Raw genomic sequence first — 21,534 nt, forward strand, 5'->3', positions numbered from 1 at the left:
AGATGTTGTCTGCTTGTACTGCAGCTATGTATACGATATGTGATGCTGTGAGATTAATGGAGTGGATGTGCTTCGTTATGTAACTTCCAATGTGCCTATACATAGCAGCACACGGATCACGGCTACAACGCTTAGGTGCGAGCCTTGAAATATGATTGATAATTTGCGGAACTAACGGAATGAATATCACTGTCGCTCTGTTTTGGCACGAATTTCCTCTCGTCTCTGAGTGTTGTGTACTTCACATGTCTGTGCCGTTGAATTGCTTGCACGTGTCTGTGATCTTTCCCGAGTCTTTGTTCCAGCGCTCCTGTGCGGCTTTATTGCTCTATTTATATTGGCGGACGCTTTGATGTCTACGTGGGGTTTGTTGTCTATGCATCTGTGCTTCCGACTTGGTGTGAGCTTTGTGCGGTGATGCTTTGCTCCCCCTTTTAGTCTCTCGTCAGTCGTATGTGCACCCTCACGCGTCTGTTAGGTACATTTTTGTTCTCCACTTACGCATCTTTTATTAAATCCTTTATATTAAGTTCACTTGCTTGCTTGCTTGCGCGCTTACGACCGTGCAAATCTTTCAGTCGTTTTTTAACCCACTTCCCGTGATCCAATCGAGCTGACATTTTGCACACAGACTCGTTGTGCGTGACAATTTATTTTCGTGAAAATTTTTTTCCATCACTTTACACTTTTTAGGAATTTTTTTTTTAGATTTAATTACCAATTGCTTAATGGTGGCAGGCAATCATCTGACCCATAGGTGGCAGCCATCTCAAGCCAGAGGATGAGAGGACTCTAGCCGTCACGCATATAAAGGATTTATAGTGAAAAACTTTGTTTTTACGGGTTAATTTTTTTTTCAATAAAATAAAGGTCTAGCATGAACACACTCGCTGTTTATAAAAAAAATCATTTTAGCTCACCATATTTCCATCCTGTCTTAAATGGCAGATACCAAAGCAGATTAACAAATCTAGAAATGAAGCTTTCGTGATTGCAGGAATTGCTATACTGGTTCTTTCGGTAAAGTCACGTAGGTAGATATGAAATTAAATTTTAATAAATCACAAATAAAATACAATTTAAATAAATCACAACCTTTCGAACGCAACACAAGCACTCATCATTAGGTGAAAATGGGGCAAAACACATAGCGAGGGAACACACAGAGGGAGTTAGCGTCTCCCATCTTCTTGCTGTATTTGCCTCCGTGCAGTTAGCCGTTCTCTGTGTGCTGTGTGTGATGTCCCTCTGTGTGTTCCCTCGCTATGTGTTTTGCCCCATTTTCACCTGATGATGAGCGCTTATTTAAATTGTATTTTATTTGTGATTTATTTAAATTTAATTTTATTTCTACATACGTGACTTTACCGAAAGAACCAATGACTACAGATTAACAAAGCAGGAGAGAGAGAAAACATTATTCTTAATCGACCTCCATCCTCATCTTTTTCGTTCCGCTTAAATCCAAAAAGCATGTCTGCATGCTGAAACCGCATTTTATCCGCAAATATGTTTAAATAAAAACGCAGTATCACCTGGGATATAGATTCGTTTGTGCCCGACTTGCAATCTAGATCGAAAACTCATTTCCTTAGTTCTGCCTTTTGTGTTTAGTTTGTTGTCCTTCCTCCGCACCTCCGATTAGCATGGTCGGCTACGTACGGTGCGAAAGAAGTTCAACATGCATACATGCAATCTCAAGCTGACGGGTTTAAAACCTCTTTCCGTCTCTCCACCGACATCATAGGTCCCCATGGAGGGAGTGAATTGACAGTAACCGAGGCCTCTCTCGAAGCTCCCAGTCAAGCTTCACTTGGTGGGAGGGTCACGCTTTCACCTCTGCCGCCCCCACTGTCTGGAATATCTTTCCCCTCAGCCATTTGTGCTGCTGAGCTTCTGCCCCTTGGCCAAATCCTGGGGTCAAACCCGTCCTCTTTAACTCTGCCTTTGACGAACTGTCGATTTCTTGCTTTAAATAAATAAAGCCTTTTATGAATGCAGTTGCGCTCACACGCTGTGTACATCCACACTGCATTGTATTCTTGTGGTGGGGTAAAATTCGCAAACCCCATTTGACCAGGAACCTGAATGAGACATTTAGAAGAGGTTCAATACCTGCGCAAACCCCACTCTTGTGAAAGGATGACGCTCGGAAAGCCGTCGCATACAGTAACCTACGACCAAACCACTCTTAATGGGGCAGATCTCGTCAAGCTAAGTGGGATTTGTACCTGGCAAGTACTTGAATGGCAAGCTGCTGGGAACACCATGTTGTTGTCAGCACTGTGCAACAGATTCCATTGTTGTATAGCATTGCTCTGCATCCACCTCTGTTGCTCACGACCATCATCAACGCATGCTGACCAGCGTGGCGGAGTGTAATCAGATAACCCCCATAACCCCTGCAGGTGTTGAGAAGCCCTCAATTCAGCAGTGGTTTGACAAAGGCCTCTGCATGAACACATGCGGAGAAGGCTGGATACTATACGTAATCAGTCCACGGTTCTCCCACCCCTCCACCACCTGACCTTCTGCCAGGAGGGTGAGCTGAGCAAAAAGAGGAAGGAGGCCGAAGTTTTGGAACAGGACGTCAAGAAGCGGAAGCGCCGATGCCAAGACCTGGTGAGTAGCGCGTGAAGGAGGTGCAGCTTTCCTGCTGCCCGTTCATAACAGCGGCACAGGAACGCTACTTGACAATATTTCACATGCCATTTTACCTTTGAGGAGATGGTTCGTGAGTTAATCTGTCAGACAGGAGAGGCTGAGTGAGTTAGCCTGTCAGAAGAGGCTGAGTGAGTTAGCCTTTCAGGACAGGGTGAGTGAGTTTGCCTGTCCGCAGAGAGTGAGTGAGTTAGCCTGTCAGGACAGGGTCAGTGAGTTAATCTGTTATGAAAGGGAGAGTTAGCCTGTCAGGAGAGGGCGAGTGAGTTTAGGTGAGTGTGAGGAAGTTCAGGTGAGTGTGAATTAACCCGTCGGCTGAGTTTGGTCAGCTTACCGAGAGAATGCATGAACACACGTCGGCACTTTCACTGTGGTTTGGTCCCTGGTGACCGATTTGGAGTAGACTGGTAACGTGTGTGTACGTGCATTTATCTACTCATGCGTGCGTGTGTGTATTTGAATGTCTGTGTACTTGCTGAGCAAATGAATGTCGGTGAGATTGATGATTTTTTTTCTTCTAAATTGACTTTGGCTAAGAAATTTGAAAAGTTACTTTCCTCAATATAAGCTGTCTAAGACATCTAGACGATCGTGCCGGAGCGACTGATGTGAATTCTAATAATCTTCTTGGTTCTTTCGGTAAAGTCACGAAGAAGGGAAATAATAAAATAATAAAAATAAAACATAATAAAATAATTCTCACGGCGTTTCGGCCACAATGCAAGCAGCCGTCCTCAGGTGAAGAACAGGTCTTTCGGAAAGACAGCGTCCGACAGACCTGTTCTTCACCTGAGGATGGCTGCTTGCGTTGTGGCCGAAACGTCGTGAGAATCGGAAAGACAGCGTCCGACAGACCTGTTCTTCACCTGAGGACGACTGCTTGCATTGTGGCCGAAACGTCGTGAGAATTATTTTATTATGTTTTATTTTTATTATTTTATTATTTATCTTTTACGTGACTTTACCGAAAGAACCAAGAAGATGAATCCCTGCAGTCACGAAAGCTTTAAATCGGAATTCTAATAATGTTCGAGAGGGACTTAAAAGCAGTGATTTGGAACAAATATAATTGAGTTTATGAGCAGCACATTTGAATTTGTGCAAGTGTAATTGATATGCAAAATGAAGCACGGTAAACTCAACTTCTTGGTTGGCCTCACCAATATTTAGGAAATCAGTTAAATAAGTGTGTTTGTTGGACCCAGAGTATTTGTGATAACATTAAATTGTTATGATCGGTAACACTATTCTATATGGACTCCTTAATAATTATAACCACTCTTCCGATTGTTGCATATAAACATGTACACAAACTGAACAACAAATGTTACATGACGGATATTTAATTGTTTTTATTGCGACTCAACACGAGCCCAGTACAGAGCACGGGGGGGGGAGGTGGGGAACAGAAACTGTGCGAGCAAAAACCCGAGATCGGCGGCGCCATGGCGTTACGAACACATGACGAATATTTAGCTTACACAGTGTGACGCTCTTGGAGGAGGAGTTGACGCCATGGATGAGTTCGATTTGCAGTGGTGGGAAATTGGCGATGCACGTCCTCGGAGATGGATCACTGATGTGAGCGTGTGTGCAGGTGCTGGATGGATTGGTAACCTGGGAGGTGATGATGGCTTTTCGAGGCCCTCATCTAGCGATGGATTGATCATTGCTGGTGGTGATGTTGGAAGAATATTTAGCTTACACAGTGTGACGCTCTTGGAGGAGGAGTTGACGCTATGGATGAGTTCGATTTGCAGTGGTGGGAAATTGGCGATGCACGTCCTCGGAGATGGATCACTGATGTGAGCGTGTGTGCAGGTGCTGGATGGATTGGTAACCTGGGAGGTGATGATGGCTTTTCGAGGCCCTCATCTAGCGATGGATTGATCATTGCTGGTGGTGATGTTGGAAGAATATTTAGCTTACACAGTGTGACGCTCTTGGAGGAGGAGTTGACGCCATGGATGAGTTCGATTTGCAGCGGTGGGAAATTGGCGATGCACGTCCTCGGAGATGGATCACTGATGTGAGCGTGTGTGCAGGTGCTGGATGGATTGGTAACCTGGGAGGTGATGATGGCTTTTCGAGGCCCTCATCTAGCGATGGATTGATCATTGCTGGTGGTGATGTTGGAAGAATATTTAGCTTACACAGTGTGACGCTCTTGGAGGAGGAGTTGACGCCATGGATGAGTTCGATTTGCAGTGGTGGGAAATTGGCGATGCACGTCCTCGGAGATGGATCACTGATGTGAGCGTGTGTGCAGGTGCTGGATGGATTGGTAACCTGGGAGGTGATGATGGCTTTTCGACGCCCTCATCTAGCGATGGATTGATCATTGCTGGTGGTGATGTTGGAAGAATATTTAGCTTACACAGTGTGACGCTCTTGGAGGAGGAGTTGACGCTATGGATGAGTTGGATTTGCAGTGGTGGGAAATTGGCGATGTACGTCCTCGGAGATGGATCACTGATGTGAGCGTGTGTGCAGGTGCTGGATGGATTGGTAACCTGGGAGGTGATGATGGCTTTTCGAGGCCCTCATCTAGCGATGGATTGATCATTGCTGGTGGTGATGTTGGACGAATATTTAGCTTACACAGTGTGACGCTCTTGGAGGAGGAGTTGACGCCATGGATGAGTTCGATTTGCAGTGGTGGGAAATTGGCGATGCACGTCCTCGGAGATGGATCACTGATGTGAGCGTGTGTGCAGGTGCTGGATGGATTGGTAACCTGGGAGGTGATGATGGCTTTTTGAGGCCCTCATCTAGCGATGAATTGATCATTGCTGGTGGTGATGTTGGCTCAGACTGCAAAAAAAAAACCATGACAACATTTCTAGCATCTTAGCGATGCAGCCCAGAGGAGAGGTTGCGCAGCGTTTTATATTTCTGTGGCAGATTTTGACGAAATAAATTTGCACTGAAATGACCGCTGATAGGTTATGTTTTTATTTTCGTTGAGGCCGCCGCCGCCGCCGCTGCTGTTACTGCTGTGGCACCTGGTGTGAAATGATTCTCTAACAGGTCACAGTGGGCATATTTAGTCCTACTTCATCAACGTCAAGGAGCCTATGAGTTCATTAAAAGTCCATTGGTGTGCGTCGCGTGATGGTGAGCTAGCCAGCCACGCCATGAGCTGCCTTTCCCTACAGTGGTGTTTATTTCTTCTTTAAAACTTCTCACTCTCTCCGTGACAGCTTGCATTTCTCGATATAAATTATTTTAAATTGCATTGTTCTTTTTCCCGGTTTATTTTGCTCCTGTTGGCTGCGTGAAGCGGATGTGCCGTTCAGTAAAAGTACCTTCCACACGTATTTGTTGTGAAAAGTGCATGGTCCTCTGTGGTCCCTGAAAGTTACTCGAGTTTTCTGTCTACGCCTAGCATTTTACCGAGAGCTTTTGGTCCAGCCAGAGGCTTTGCTCGCGACTGGCAGAATGTGATCCATTTTTGTAGTGACTGCTTCTATTAAGATGCCGGAAAATATTTCCCAATCCTATCCTATTCGCCATGCCATTTTGAAATTTTATTACACTATTACGTGCAATTGTGATATCTTAATTTCGTATTTTTATTTGTGCGGACAAACAAAGCACGGCTGCATTTATTTGGAGGCCGATGCTGTCTATGTGTATTTATTGACATTCATTACCCTGAATGATATTGCTTGTGTTGTTTTTCTTGGAATTTTTTTAGACATGGAGCGATTGCATCGCCCGGAATGGCAAGTAGTGTTCTTCTTAAAGGTCACGTCAGTCGGTAAACTGGAATGAAAGATAAATGTTACAGGAATGGAAAGATATCTTAACGTATAGAAATTTGAGAACATTAGCATTGTCTTGAAGTCGCCTTGTGGGGCGTCTCCCTAAGCAAGGGCAACGTGTTGGAGGTCATTAAAACTCAAAATTGGTGTCGTCTTGCCACAGGCTGCTTAAAAAAACGACAGGCACAACAAGCTATCGATTCATTGATGAAAATCAATCTTTTACGCTCTTAATACATGTGTCCAATCGGCGGGTGTTAAGAATCGATGTTTTATGACTCGTATTGGTTTGTCGTTGATCCCTGTGCTCATCTTTCTGCCTCAGTGTCATTTCAAGCGCGCGCCTCCGCACGCTTTCGGATTTTTTCAGTTATTGTTCCATTATATTTGTCAATGTCCATCTTCTTGATCCGTACGTCATCGCAGGTGATATACCGCCGACTATAAACGTTAATCTACAAGTATTTTGCTTTTCATTATCAAGTTCAGTTATCCAAGAGCACTCTAACCTGCTCTCATCTGCTTTAATTTAATTCTGTTTAATCTCAGCCTGCCTTCAATAGCTGCCCGAGGTGTAAACACTCTGTCGCTACAGCAGACGCGGTGCGAGATGTTAACTACCACGTTTGGTATACAGGAGGTTGTGGGTTCGATCCAGACCCTGATGCCTGTATATTTGGAGTTTGAATGTCCTCCCTGTGGTCATGTGGAGTTTTCTCTGGAACCTCTGGTTTTCCCTTTCACATTTATAAACATATTTTTCGAGTATTTGGCTGCTATAATTATCCACACCATAAACCACAGCTTTACAGCTCAGTGGGCCTTACCTGGTAAAATAAAACATGGTTTAGTTTAGACACATTTGATCGTTTGGCAAACTTGTTGGATGTGACTTTTGTGTTGTGCATATTTATCTTGAGACCAGCTTTTCTGCCTTCGTTATGTTCTTCAATCATATTCTGTAGTTACTTTCCATTGACTATTATAATCACAATGTCATCAGCAATTCTGAGATGATTTAATATTCTTGGTTCTTTCGGTAAAGTCATGTAAATAAAAAATAATGAAAAAAAAATAAAAGCAAAAAACCCACGACGTTTTGATCGCAAACTCAAGCCGTCTTCATCAGGCGGAGAGAAAAGAGGGCAAGCCTCCGAATGCAACTGCTTATCAGGGTTTCCAAAGTGAGTGGGCGGGGGACGAGAGTTGGAGGAGGAGAGCTTGTGCAGCGTGAACAGCATGGGCGGGGCAGCCAGTCAGACAATGGGGGGGAGGAAGGGGGTAGAGACAGGGGGAGAGAGAGGGGGGTAGAGACAGGGGGAGAGAGAGGGGGGTAGAGAGAGGGGGAGAGAGAGGGGGGGTAGAGACAGGGGGAGAGAGAGGGGGGTAGAGACAGGGGGAGAGAGAGGGGGGTAGAGAGAGGGGGAGAGAGAGGGGGGTAGAGATAGAGGTGGAGCTGAAGGCGAGGGCGCAGTCCAAGTGTGTTCGACAATGGGGGGAGGAAGAGGGTAGAGATAGGGGGGAGAGAGGGGGGGGTAGAGATAGGGGTAGAGAGGGGGGGTAGAGATGGGGGGGGGGGCACTGCACCTCGCTACACACCTCCACACTGCTGACGGTAGAGGTTGACAATAAAACACAAATCAAGTCATGACCCAAAGTGGTTGGTGACATCTTTCCAATGATTGCTGAGTTTAAAACCGTCGTCTCGGTTGAAATTGTGTCTGTGTCTGTATATATGGATGGCTTCGTGAACGAATCTTTGTTGATAGCCAGTCGGCTTGCAAAGTACCATCGTCTTAGAGAAATGATTTAATACTTTACATTTTTCAGCCCTTCAGCAATCACATTTTTGGGGGGAAAAAATAATCTTCTGATGCCGCTCTGAATAACTTTGGCATTAGTGCATATTCATGTCTGAGTCTGTTTAATGTCTCGGTGTGTCTTTTTTACTACTACTACAATTTTTATCATTACTACTACTACTATTTTTCCATTTAGGACTTGGTTTGTGAATTTGAATGTCTGCATACATTTCCACTGAGCAAAATGCCTTTTTAAATCTTTTATATTAAGTTCGCTTGCTTGCTTAGGACCGTGCAAATCTTTCGGTCGTTTTTTAACCCACTTCCCGTGATCCAATCGAGCTGACATTTTGCCCACAGACTCGTTGTGCGTGACAATGCATTTTCGTGAAAAAAAAATCCAAAATTTGACACTGTTTAGGGAAAAAATATATATATTTAATTACCAATTGTTTAATGCTGCCAGACAATCATCTGACCCATAGGTGGCAGCCATCTCAAGCCAGAGGACGAGAGGACTCTAGCCGCCCCGATGCCACGCATATAACGGATTTATAGTGAAAAACTTTGTTTTTACGGGTTTACTTGTTATTATTTACAAAGGGTAGGCACAATGGTATGGGTAAACTCACGAGGATCTTCAGAATCTGATCGATAATGTTCCTGGTAGCTGCTCATGAGGCTGTTTGGCCTTTCATTTTTGGCTATTCTGTTCCCAGTCACGTTCTTGAATATTTTATTTATTGTTCGGCAGGTTCTGCGTCATATAGAACACTAGCTTTACTACCCGGCTTCGCCCGGGACTTGGATTAACGACGCCCAGCTGCCTTTGTCTCCCCAGTGGCGATGTTCACACACCACACCAGTTACTCATTTGAAGCTGAGTCGACCTAAGGGAGGCCCAGGACCGGTTAAAATAATCGTCACCGGTGGTGGCCGTGAGCGGGAATCGAACTCTGGTCGCCGGGTTCGTAGCGCAGCGTGCTAACCGCTACAATACAATGCGTTACGCTTCCACATGCGCGGGTCACGTGACAGATTTGCCGTCACAGTTCACTTGCCGTGCAAAACATATATGCATTATTGTCGGGAAGTACGCTAAACATTTTGAACAGACACACAATCACAACTTTGCCTTTTATATATAGAGATTTTTAAAAGTAAGAGGACTGGACTGGACGGGATATGTCACTATAAGGGATGCTGGCTCGTGGTAAAGATTAACTGTGTCGTCAGTGACACCCAGAGTAGGTAACACGCCCCCAGAGGACATCCCACCATCCTCCCCGGAGACGGAGCGATGGGATCAGCTCGTGTGTAGGAGAGTTCGATGGATTGTTGTGTCGCGAGACTGTGAGAGATGGCGACGGCTTGGATAGGCCACAATCCTGCATCGATACTTCCTGGCTGCCGTTGATACATTGTCCTTAGTTCACTTGACTCCTGCCAGCCACTGGAAGGGCGACAGTGCACCAATTTGTGGGAAAAAAATAGAATCGCAATGACAAATCGTGATAATTATTTGTGTTGTGAGGGTGTGCGAGTCGTTACAAGGCAATGGAAGCACTTGCAGTGAGGCCTTCTGCTCAGACAAGTTTGGATGATTATGCTAAATGCACCGTCGTCTGTGACTCGACTTGTCGTTGCAAATAAATGCTCCCAATGTAGAAAATGGGGGAAGGTGGATCCATCGGGTCTCATGGCTGGTTATGACGTAACCTTCGTGTTTATCTTTTTTTTTCTATGTGCGGCATGGCGTGTTCTCACAACGCTGTTGTGTGTGGCCTTGTCATGTGCTTGTTTCTTCTGTGCATCTGTTTGGAGAGGTCACCTTCGCGTAAATTTTAGTGTGTGGGTACGATCGTGTGTGGGTATGTGTGCACGTCCCCTTCTGTGTGCGGGTGTGTGTGTGCTCGTCTATGTGGGTATGTTGTGTACGTGCGCATCTGTGGGTGTGTGTGTTTGGCTATATGTAGGCTTGTTTGTGTGTGGGTATCTGTCCACGTGCATGTGTGGGTTGGTGCACTTGTCTTATGTTTGCATAATAAGTGCTGGCAACACCCCTTGCCGAAAAAGTCTGTTAAAGGCTATTCGAGGATCTTTTTCTTGATTGTTGGGTGTGTGTATATATGTAGTGGGTTCAACTGAGTCGCATACGTACTTCTTGCAGGCATACTTATTGACACCAACAGATAACACAAAGGGGTTACTGCCCCTTTAACAGATTAGCTATGGTGGTGGACCACCAGGCTAACTACGCTACTTACTGAGAGTAGCTACAACGGACAGGACCCTGGCTTTGGTCCTCGTCCACGTGTTGGTGACTTCTTCTTGGACGTAGAACGTAGATCTTCAGGTGACGGCAGCAACGCTGAACCCCGGTCCCTGGTGGGGACCCGGTTTATATCCTGCTGGGTCGTGGCTGGCCCCGCCCTTGGCCACGACCACCTTCGAGAAACCTTTTTGTCGTTTCTCGACCCTTCCTGTAGGATCTCACCCCGACACGTGACCACCCCCAAGCCCCCACCTGGAGCCCCTGTGTAGATCTTACTGGTCACGTGCCTTCTAGGTTCAACCAGAGTGCCATGGCCTAGGGCAACCTCATCCCATGGCTGACACTCACACTCCCTCCTGTAGGAGTCAGCACTGCATGCCACGCGTGGTGCCACTGCGCTATTCCAGCGCTCACCAAGCCCCTTCTAGGGCTGGTACTACACCCACCTATGGGGTGTCCGCGATGACAATGCATCGCACGCCGTGCCTCGCTAGAGCCGGCATTACACGGTGACATTCACGATGTTGCTACATACGTGAAGTCCGCAATGCGAGTACATCGCACGCCGTGGCCCGCTCGGGCTGGCACCACACGGTGACATCCGCGATGTCACTACATATACATAAACGTGGGTGTGTGTTTCTATGTGACTGAGGAGCGATGTTGGTGCATGTTACGGTCATTTCAGTCAGTCAACCCATGACACCTGGGTCTGTTCCGTGACCTCCTGCCAGCGGGCCTTCGATACTTAACGCGGCCTCAAATTGCACCAAGCAAGGCACAGGCGCTGTGGTGAATGGCGGTTGTTGTTGGGGAGCGATATTGCAGTGGTTTGCACCTCCTGCTATGGACTAACATCGGTGGCACGCGATATCTGAAGCTGTCCTGGGTTTCCCTCATGTCAATTCATTCTTAAATGAGTATCTCATGTGCAGTGAGTGCTGAACAGCAGTACTGGGAATACACAATAGCCGGGCATGGTACCAGGCACACCACCCCTCTGAGCACCATGTCAGCCTTTATAGATGTGCACTATGAGCACTTGCCACAGCCATCTGTATGGCTATACAGGGATATTTATTTTTGTGTTTATTATTGTCTAAGAGATTCATTATTTTGTGCTTGTGGGTTCAAAGGAGGTCTGGCACATGCCAAGGTAGCTGCCTCCAAACACTTCGCTTGTGCAAATAAAATGTATTCACACTTCGAATAACCAATAAAAAAGGTTATAAAATAAATCGGCAATGATGTCGTAAAATATTAATACAGGACCTCAAACACGTGAGCGATGGCTATTTCAATTTTTGCCCCTGTATGCAATATAATGGAATAATGTGAAACAATGTGAATCTATATTCAAGCCTAGACTGCGAGATGAGATATGGAGATGGAGGGAGATGATTGACTCTAGCTCTGGGGAATAAATCTATCCGGGACGATTGTTTGCGCAAATGCGAAGATAATCTCTACGAGGAATGATTCACTGCGCGGACGGAATCATGCGGGGCCTTGCAGGCGGAGTTGGAGGGAATAGATTTTAATGAGGGCGGTAATAAGATGGGAAGGTTAAATAAATAAATAACGTGCCAAATTTTAATGCCACTCTGCGTGACTCCCGTGTTGAAGCGACCCCACGTGGCATCGTCGGCGTGAACCGGCACGCGCTGCCGTCGTGCCCTTGGGTGACCCCTGACCCCTAGGGCACCCTGGTGTTGTGAGCAGCTGAAGAATTTGCCCCATACTCGTCAGCGGTGTTCATTTAGTTGGCCTTTAAAATATATATAATAATGTAGTTTTAATCTCGTCGACGTAATTTCTTGTCAAGGCTTGGTCTGCGAATGTTGCAATTGTCTTTGTCTCGTGGAGGAAAGCAGTCGAACATTGAGTGCGCGCTCTAAGTTGTGAAATGTTGGCCATGTTCATTCCCTCAGTTGTCGTTGACGAATATTAAAACCGCTTCGTAGACGAATATTTTTGTCACTGATTTCGTAAATGAGCACTCTCCGTCAGCCGCCCAATTAAATGCTTTGTCATTGGACGCTTAGTGGAGTGGATAAGCAGTGAGTAGAGGGATGTTTTAGAGTTTTGGAGAACTGTTTGTAATTACCAATGTGCAATTATTATATAGGGGTCATGTCATGAGACAGAGAAATGTCTATTTGAAACTTCTGCAGTGAGTGCGGTGTGCATCACAGAACTATTTCTAAAGTATCTCCATTGGACTTAATTCTCCACACTCCTGCAACATTTTTCATAACCCTTTAAAGGAGAGTTCATCACATGGCAATAACACAGATTCCTCCCCCCCCCTTTTTGGAATAAAGTTTTTTGTTTATATACACAGTGAACCGCTTGTGCAATCATTGGTGCCCAGTCTGACACGGCAGTTGTTATCATCATCATCGTCATCATCGTCGTCAGTCATGACCATCTTCATGAACCATTCTCGGTCTACCAGTTTTACCATTTAATCTCATCTACACTGTGTTCAACCGCTACATTCTAGGTCAAAACAACACACACCCACTCCACTCAACCACCACACATTGTAGGTCACAGCAATTCTCTCTGCTTCTTTCCTCTTGCTGCTCAACTTTAAAATGACCTTCCATTGCCTATTTTGTTACTGGCTCCTTGGTGCGTTTTTGCCTTTTCTATAAGATAAGTGTCAATCAAAAGTGGGGGTTATGCTCTCCAATGTTGGAGTCTCGAGCGAGGTTTGGTAATGTGAGAAAAAACATGTTGAGTTCTATGATTTCATCACAGGGAAGCACAGTGGATCAAATTCACTCGGTGGAGTATTTATTTACACGATCTAACCCCCCAAAAAAACCTCTTACGGATAATATTGGTCGCGAAAACCTACGTGTTAAGTTCACTCCGTGTAACTTGGAGCAAAGTTGAAAGGGTGTGGCGGGGGGGGAAGAGGTACGGTGGTGGGCGAGGGGGAGTGTGGTGGGGTGGTGTGGGAACTTGAAGGCAAGACCGGCTTTGTGCGTAATTAGTACTTCTTGCTGGCTCACCTGTCCATATGATTAAAAACATATTCATTAGAATGTCAGGCTCATGAAGTAGTGTTTGCTACTCGCATGCAATAACTATTTGTGAGCGTGTAGGAAGGTGCAAGTTAATTAAACATGCCCGTAAGACGCCTTGTGATATTACAAACGCATGCCGTTGAGCTCCTACAAGTACGCACATTATTTGTGTACGGTGCTGTCGTCTCAATCAGGCAGCAAATGATTGGCCTTCTTGGTTCTTTCGGTAAAGTCACGTAGAAGGGAAGTAATACAATAATAAAAATAAAACATAATAAAATAATTCTCACGACGTTTCGGCCACAACGCAAGCAGCCGTCCTCAGGTGAATTCAGACGCTGTCTCCCCGACAGACCTGGTCTTCACCTGAGGACGGCTGCTTGCGTTGTGGCCGAAACGTCGTGAGAATTATTTTATTATGTTTTATTTTTATTATTTTATTACTTCCCTTCTACGTGACTTTACCGAAAGAACCAAGAAAATGAATCCCTGCAGTCACGAAAGCTTTAAATCGAAAAAAAAATGATTGGCCCTTAGTCATTTCAGAATGCGGTGCTCTTATATTTAGCAGTGTGTTCATATATAAATATGTGGAAGAGTGTAATGGTATATATATAAAGGTACGTTATAATCTGGCAATCGTGGAGTTGTGCCCTCGCTCTGTGCTAACACATTTAATTGTTTTATTGTTTATCTAACTTGTTTCCGTGTTAATTTGTTACACAACTAGTAGTGTCTTACAATATTAGGGTGTTACTGATTCAAAGACACTGGGATTCAGGAGATGAGACAATATCTAATCTTATTTCCATTGCATTGCCGTCTATTACTTTCTCAACATTTTCTCATTATTGGAATGACAATGTGAAACGAACCCACTTTAAGTCTGTGGCTCATACCATCCAGACTTTTGTTAGTAATTTTATTTACCGTTCTTTTTTACAATTTTATTCACGGTGCAATTGTATGGGCATCATGTCTTGACATATATTTAAAAAAAAATCCTATTCAAAATCTCTCTTGAGAAGTGTGGCCGGCATGAGATTTTCACAGAACCTCTTCCGAAAAACCCTTCAGTAGGGGAGCGGGGGGGGGTCTTCCCCCGCACACACTCTGCTGTGAGATCGATGTTTGTCACGTGTTGTAAAACTGATATTTAAAATTATCAGCGCTGGAATTTATCCAAATTAACAAGATGGTTGTTTGAACAGCCATTGGGGACTATACTGAGCCCATCAAATGTCTACACTTGAGAAACCGGTCTAATCACAGGCAGTGGCTGAAACCCAAATTAGAATTCAGCCTCTCAGTGGTGTCGACTCAGCGTTCTGATCTTCCACACCTGTTCACCTCATAGTGACACGTGTTTCCTGATTTTGACCACATTCAGAAAGTGAACTATTAATCTGTAATAAAAAAAAAGTCTCAACTTGCCAGCTGGGTGGTAAATTCAGGGCACTTCAGCATGCTCCTATGCATTCATCATGCAGATTACTGCGGCAACGTTTGTCGTGAAAACGGCGCTTGATCACACGTTTTCCCGATGATCATTTTACCAAGATGTGTCACTGCAATTGATCCTTAGTACCCGCATGCTTTTTCCAGGAGAGGCTGCATGCTAATTGCTCGTCCGTCTCAGTGCTCAATGCTGCTTGTGTCCACCTCTCGTACATTAAAGCAGGGCACGCACACTCCCTGGGGCTAGTTGCCCGAGACAGCAGCAGACAGGATAAAAACTGCTCGTTCTGAAAAATGTTCCGGCTTTGTTCATATTGATTATTGGAGATGTTTGCATGGGTGTAATATGTGTGTGTGTCTGCCAAACCGTAAACAAACTAGACAGGTCCATATAAAATATGTTACATTGTTCGTGCTTCTTTATGTTGGGTTTTAAGACGTTGAGAGAAAGAGATTATGCAGGAGGGTATGGCACAAAATAAGAAGTAATCAACTCTGGTGTACAAGTAGCAGTGTGATGGATCACAGTCTGGGAGAACCATGAGACATGGTGTCCACGTATAGGGAGGCTGTGGATTGATATCATTAATTTACACTTTATGTATATAAACGCAGTGCTTATTTCTGCCAGAACAATGGAGAATGTTGTGCTGGGAATTATATTGGCATCGAGACATCCATCTTGCCTAATTTTGTCCTCATGATACTGCAGTGGAATGTGCTTTGATGTGCACCTTATTTTGTATATAGCTGTTCATAGGATTATAGAAATATAGGAAATGGTAATATATGATTATTATACTCTAGTGGTAGGGCCTTATGCCAATAATCTTTACTCCAAGCCAGCCGATGAATAATTTTGGAAAATATCGAGTGAGAAGCTTTCCATTTTCTTAATGTAAATGTCATTTTGGTTTTAGTGTCCCCACTTCTCTACAAATGGTCCGAAGACTTTGATTTTGGCAAGGTTGATTTTAAGTCCATTACACCACTCGTTTGCACGAGCGAGTGGCTGACCTCACTTGGATCCATATTCGACTTAAAATCCATATTTTGAAAAATGGTGTTAAAAGGACCTGGAATGTGATGTGAGTTTGGAGGTGGGATGTAGTGAAAAATATACGCCTTCCATCGCCCCCTTCATTAAAAGCATGCGATAACTTTCTTAATCATCCTGTTTGTGTTTGGCTTTTTCGCAACTCTCATTGCCCTCCCGGGTAATTTGAACTCTGTAAAGTGTGTCGTCTGTGTTATTGCCTTCAGTACCATCTACAAATGGGGAGAAAGAAATATCACAGTCAGTTTGGACATTTTAAAAATAAGTGAATTAAAATACAAACTGAAGTGCAATTCTTCCGTTGAAATGAAATATGCTTTTATGAACAGTTGGTGTAATGTTTTTTAAACTACGCCTGCAATCCAGAGGTCATGGGTTTGATTCAACCTCCTGACGTTGCAGTTGAAACATTGGGCAAGTTTATTAAACCTCCGCACCTTTTCGTCCAGCATAAATGGGTACTCCCACAGTTAATCGATCGGCGGGTCGTGGGTGGTGGGGTAAAGTGTGGGTACCCTCACCACTTTCAAGGCATCTGGCCAGTGGAGAAGAGTAGACCAACATACTCTCCAGAGGGACTCTCTGGAGCTTCCCCTAGTGCTGGCCCTTCAGCCAGCAGTGGCATGAGCAAGCAATTGCAGGGGCTGCACCTTTACATTTTACTTAGAGGTTATGCATGCAAGAAAAAACAAACATAAGCCTACATTTTTACAAATTGTATCTCTCTGACGGAATTGTAAATAAAGGTGTTAATTAACACAGAAATTGTCATTTCATGGGAGAAAACCATAACAATCATGCCATTTATATTTAATTATTGTAGCCAGCTGTTTAATACAGCACTGAAAGCAAAATCTTCGAGTTTGCAAAAGTTATTTTTGTATAACAGGCACCTTTTCTCTGAACTCTATTTTTCCTGATTTTTGTAAGAAGAGTGTACAAATTGAAATTCACAAGCCAGTCAGGGCCAGACCTGCATTGAAGACTTTGCGAGCGACCCATCCGTGAGACCTTCACATTCCACTTGGACGTTCGCCGTGGATAGGACCCGACACGTAACTAATTGCCAATTTTGTTAATTTCGTCTTCTATCGATTTCCTACACCGGAAACCCATTCAGGCTTCGTAAGTATTGATGACATGGCCATTCGTTTATTTTTTTTATTAACGGGATTGTTTTTTTTATTAGCTCTGTTTAGATACATTTCATTTCAACAAACATACAATCTCTATCTACTTGTGAAGTTCTGTTGTACGAGATTGCTACCCAAAACCGTCGGCGAGGATTGACAGTACTGTTCCTGACACCTTAGGCCATTTGCATCCTCAAATTAGTAAACTGGACCATTGCTTCCAAGAGAACATGTGACACGTAAATTGATGATGTGACATTTAACAATCGGTTATTGCTTTGGATTCAACACAGACTGAAACTGGGTCAGAGATTCTGAGCCCACTTAGGCTGTGGGGATGTGACCTCATAAACCTCTTAGTTGCTCTGTTGTGCTTGCCGATTAACATACAAGAGCAATGCACACTACATGTTGCCTGGCCCTAAGATAAGAGAAATAGTGGTTAGCATACTATGCTTCAAAACCTGGTGACCCGAGTCTGGTTCCCGGGCCATGGCTAACATCGGTGGCGAGAGATATCTGAACCGATCCCGGGGACTCTCACTTTATCTATCCACACTGGCCAACGTGGCATAGGGAGACCTTTATCCAGCAGTGGATTGACAATTGGCTCGGATATTTACAATGCATGGTGTGTTAACACGTGGCGCAAATCGATGAATCGATTAAATGTTTTCTCATGGTCACGGCACACACGTTGAACTGTGCATGTTAAAATCTATTGTTTGTGATTTATTAAAAACTGTATACAAAATATACACACTACATGAAAACAATTGTCGAGACTTTAATTCAGGCTAATGGTTTCAACAAAAAAGTATGAGTGAGACAAAAAACGAGGAACAAAATAATCGGGAAAAAATACAAGAATAATGGATTCTTTAATTGAATTAGAACGAGGCACCACGGTGGCGAGATGTTAACTCCCTCGCCTGGTATGAAAAAAGTCGCGGGTTCATTCCCGATCCTAATACTTGTGTAGTGGTGATACGCGCTGGGTGTATATGTCGTGTGCCAGCGCGTATGTACGGGTGTGTGTGTGGTGACGCGCGCTGACGGGGAGGAGCAGGCGTCAGTGCGCGGGTGGGGGTAGTGCTGCTGATTGGCTGTGTGCCGGTGACGCGCCCAGAGGGAGTGATCGGGTAGCAGCGCGGTGTGATTGGTCGGGGAGTGGAAACACGCGCTGAGCGGAACCGGATCGTGGGGATAGCGCGTGGGGATTGGGTAATTGAGGAGCGGTGCCGACGTTGAGGTCCGCATCCGCTCCGTCTCCCGGGAAGAAGGGGTATATAAGGTGATGCACAGAGGAGCAGGGGGCAGAAGTGGAACCATCTAAGAATGAAGACGAAGGTGCAGAGATAGAGCCCGGAGAGGAGAGTAATGGAGAGTAGAAGAGAGTAATGTATAGTGTGTAGCCAGCGAGATAGAACGGTCTACACGAGCTGAGGAATGTGTAGTGTGTAGCCAGCGAGATAGAACGGTCTACACGAGCTGAGTAATGTGTAGTGTGTAGCCAGCGAGATAGAACGGTCTACACGAGCTGAGTAATGTGTAGTGTGTAGCCAGCGAGAGAGAACGGTCTGCACGAGCCGAGTATGCATACGGTGTAGCCAGCGAGAGAGAACGGTCTGCACGAGCCGAGTATGCATACGGTGTAGCCAGCGAGAGAGGAAGGTCTGCACGAGCCGAGTATGCATACGGTGTAGCCAGAGAGAGAGAGGCAAAGTCTACACGAGGCGAGTGGAGAGTGTAGCAGAGGCGCAGAGTCTACACGAGGCGAGAGAGGAGTGTAGCCGAGGCGCGGAGTCTACACGAGGCACAGAGAGCCGGCAGCACAGAGTCCAGAGTCAAGAGAAGTGCATTGTGAAGAAGAGAGGCCATGCGTTGTATTGTTACAAGTCAAGATTTAATAAAAGAAGTGTGTTCCCGTCAAGGAGTTTCCTGCCGTCATTTTCCAATACTTCATCTGGCGTCAGAAGTGAAACGGGCTTCCAAGTATGGAGACGAGGAAGACCCGTAGGACCCACGGGATTGACCGCGAGGAAGACTTGGACGACTCGGAGCCGCTGGTGGCGGGGGGTGAGGAAGAGGACTTGCCCACGCTGCAGGGTCCGTCGACGGCGCCGGCCGAGCGACCGGGGACAGACGCCGGGCTTCGTGAGGCGCACTCCCGACTGGCGGAGCTGCTGCTCGCCGCCGCGTCCATCTTGGCGGAGATCAGCTCGTCGGGAGGAGCGGGGACGGTGGGGGACATTTTACAAGGTCGCCTCGCAGATTCCCGCCAAAACGAATGGGGGATTCCCGCCATTGCGCCTGAGCCTACTTTTGGCGGGAACGGCGAGCGCCACGTGGTGGTGGGTTCCCAAGCGCGCGCATCGACGTCATCAGCGCGCGAGGGGGTCCGCCATCTTACGTCTGCTGCTGGAGCCGCCATCTTAGACACCGACGGACAGGCGGAGAGGAACCACGAGGCGGATGACTTCATTTTTCAGCAGCGCCTGCCCACGTTGTCAGCCTTCAAGGCGGAAGGCGGAGACTGGGGCCAATTTCAGCGAAGGTTTTTGGCGCATCAAGAGATGTCAGCGTGGTCCGATGCTACGGCGCTGCGGGCATTGCCCGCCATGCTGGACGACGATGCGCTCGCGGCCTTCAGGGCTGCACGGAAGTCGGACCGCTCCACGCTGAAGGATGCGCTGGGTTTGTTGGCCAGGGTCTACGGGCCTCCCTCTACATGCCGCCATCAGTTCTACGCAAGACGGAAAGCGGCCACGGAGACCGCGCTGGCCTATCGCACGGCGTTGCTGGCTCTTGCTGATGCTGCGTTCCCTCGGATGGACGAGGAGGGCCAAGACGCGATGGTTTTGGAGCAGCTGCTCAAGTTGGCGCAGGACCTGGGGGTCCCTATCAACACAGCTGACGAGATTGATATTTCTTCTTTGAGAGTCGCCACGAGTATTCAAGCGTACGAGGCCCTACAACGGAAGCAAGGCGTTGGTTGCAACGCTGCTGTCGTCGCAGCCCCGGGTTTGGTGGTCGCCGAACCCCAAGTCGTCAGCCCACGAGAGGAGGCGTTCGCCACGGGACGACCAGGGGACTGGAGGCCGGGGGCCCGGTCGCCTCTGCGATCGGGCCGAAAGTCGGAGCAACCAAGATCTACTCCGACCCTCGTCACGTGCTATAACTGCGGCCTCCGGGGCCACGTGGCGTCCGGGTGCCGCGCTCCGCGGCAGCGCGCCATGGGAGCTCGGCTGGACGACGACCGAGAGCCCAAGTCATCTCTACAATCCCCGGCAAGTCGCGGCACCTCACACGCTCGGCCTGTTTATTCGGCACACATGGGACGCCGCGTTGCGGCGGAGGAGGGCCGGTTAAGGTTCGGGGATTCGGTTCGGCGAGGGGGGTTCGGCCGGGACCAGGGAGACATTGAATGGGCGGAATTGGGGCATAGAATTGTGGCTGCTTCGGCGGGTTCGTCCGTTGTTACGGGATCTATTGATGGGGTTGAGATTAGGGTGTTAGTGGACACGGGGGCATCGGCAACTATTATATCGGACCTCATTTATAATATTCTTCCGGTCCAATGTCGTCCGCTGCTTCCAGTGGATGTGCCATTTTACGCCGCTAATGGGGGATCGTTGGGCATTATCGGTCAGGTTAGGGCGTCCATTTGCATTGGAGATATCAAATTGTCGGGACCCGTTTTCGTTTCGTCTTCTTTGGCAGTTCCGTGTCTTTTGGGCACTGACTTTTTGGCTAAAATGCCCATTAAAATTCTTATCGATCAACGATGCATTGAACTGCCATCGGGTCGCCGGATTTCATTTTTGACGGGCCCTACTGACATTCGGACGGCGTGCGCTACGATACAAGCGGTGGCGACGCAGACAGTGCAAGTGCCTCCGGGTTCACAGATGTTGATTCCCCTCCAGTTGCGGAAACCATGGGTGAGGGAGGCTTCGGGACAGAGTATGCTTTTGGGTCCTTCTAACAAGGCTGTCGGGGGTCTTGATTTATCGGTGGCTCACACTTTGGTGCGGGCTGACAGGGATCCGTTTGTGATGGTTTTGAACGCAGGGTCGCGACCAGCTGTCATTCCGCAGGGCACCGTGCTGGCTCACGCGGCGCAGGTCCCTGGGGATGATGGGTTGGTTGCGCAGGTGGGCTCGAGCCCCGCGCGGAACGTTGAGCCAAGGGAAGACCTTGAGTGGGTCCATTCGTTATGTGCCGCCTCGGACGATTTGTCGGCGGCGCAGTTGGGTGCGCTGCGCGAGTTGCTCATTGAATTCTCTGATGTATTCAGTAAACATAAGTATGACATTGGGTGCACGGATTTGTTGCACCAT

At 46.7% G+C, this 21,534-nt stretch overlaps 1 protein-coding gene across 1 annotated transcript in view; it reads left to right on the plus strand.

The window, feature by feature from the left end:
• LOC144933132 (peripheral-type benzodiazepine receptor-associated protein 1-like) overlaps nucleotides 1-21,534 on the plus strand; it is a 136,207-nt gene that overhangs the window by 65,628 nt on the left and 49,045 nt on the right. Inside the window, exon 7 of the mRNA XM_078857712.1 lies at nucleotides 2,539-2,622. Coding sequence (XP_078713838.1) covers nucleotides 2,539-2,622 — 84 coding nt within the window. The remainder of the gene's footprint in view (nucleotides 1-2,538; nucleotides 2,623-21,534) is intronic.

The sequence above is a fragment of the Lampetra fluviatilis genome, chromosome 6 (genome assembly GCF_964198595.1).
Source record: "Lampetra fluviatilis chromosome 6, kcLamFluv1.1, whole genome shotgun sequence".
In the NCBI taxonomy this organism is placed as follows: domain Eukaryota; kingdom Metazoa; phylum Chordata; class Hyperoartia; order Petromyzontiformes; family Petromyzontidae; genus Lampetra; species Lampetra fluviatilis.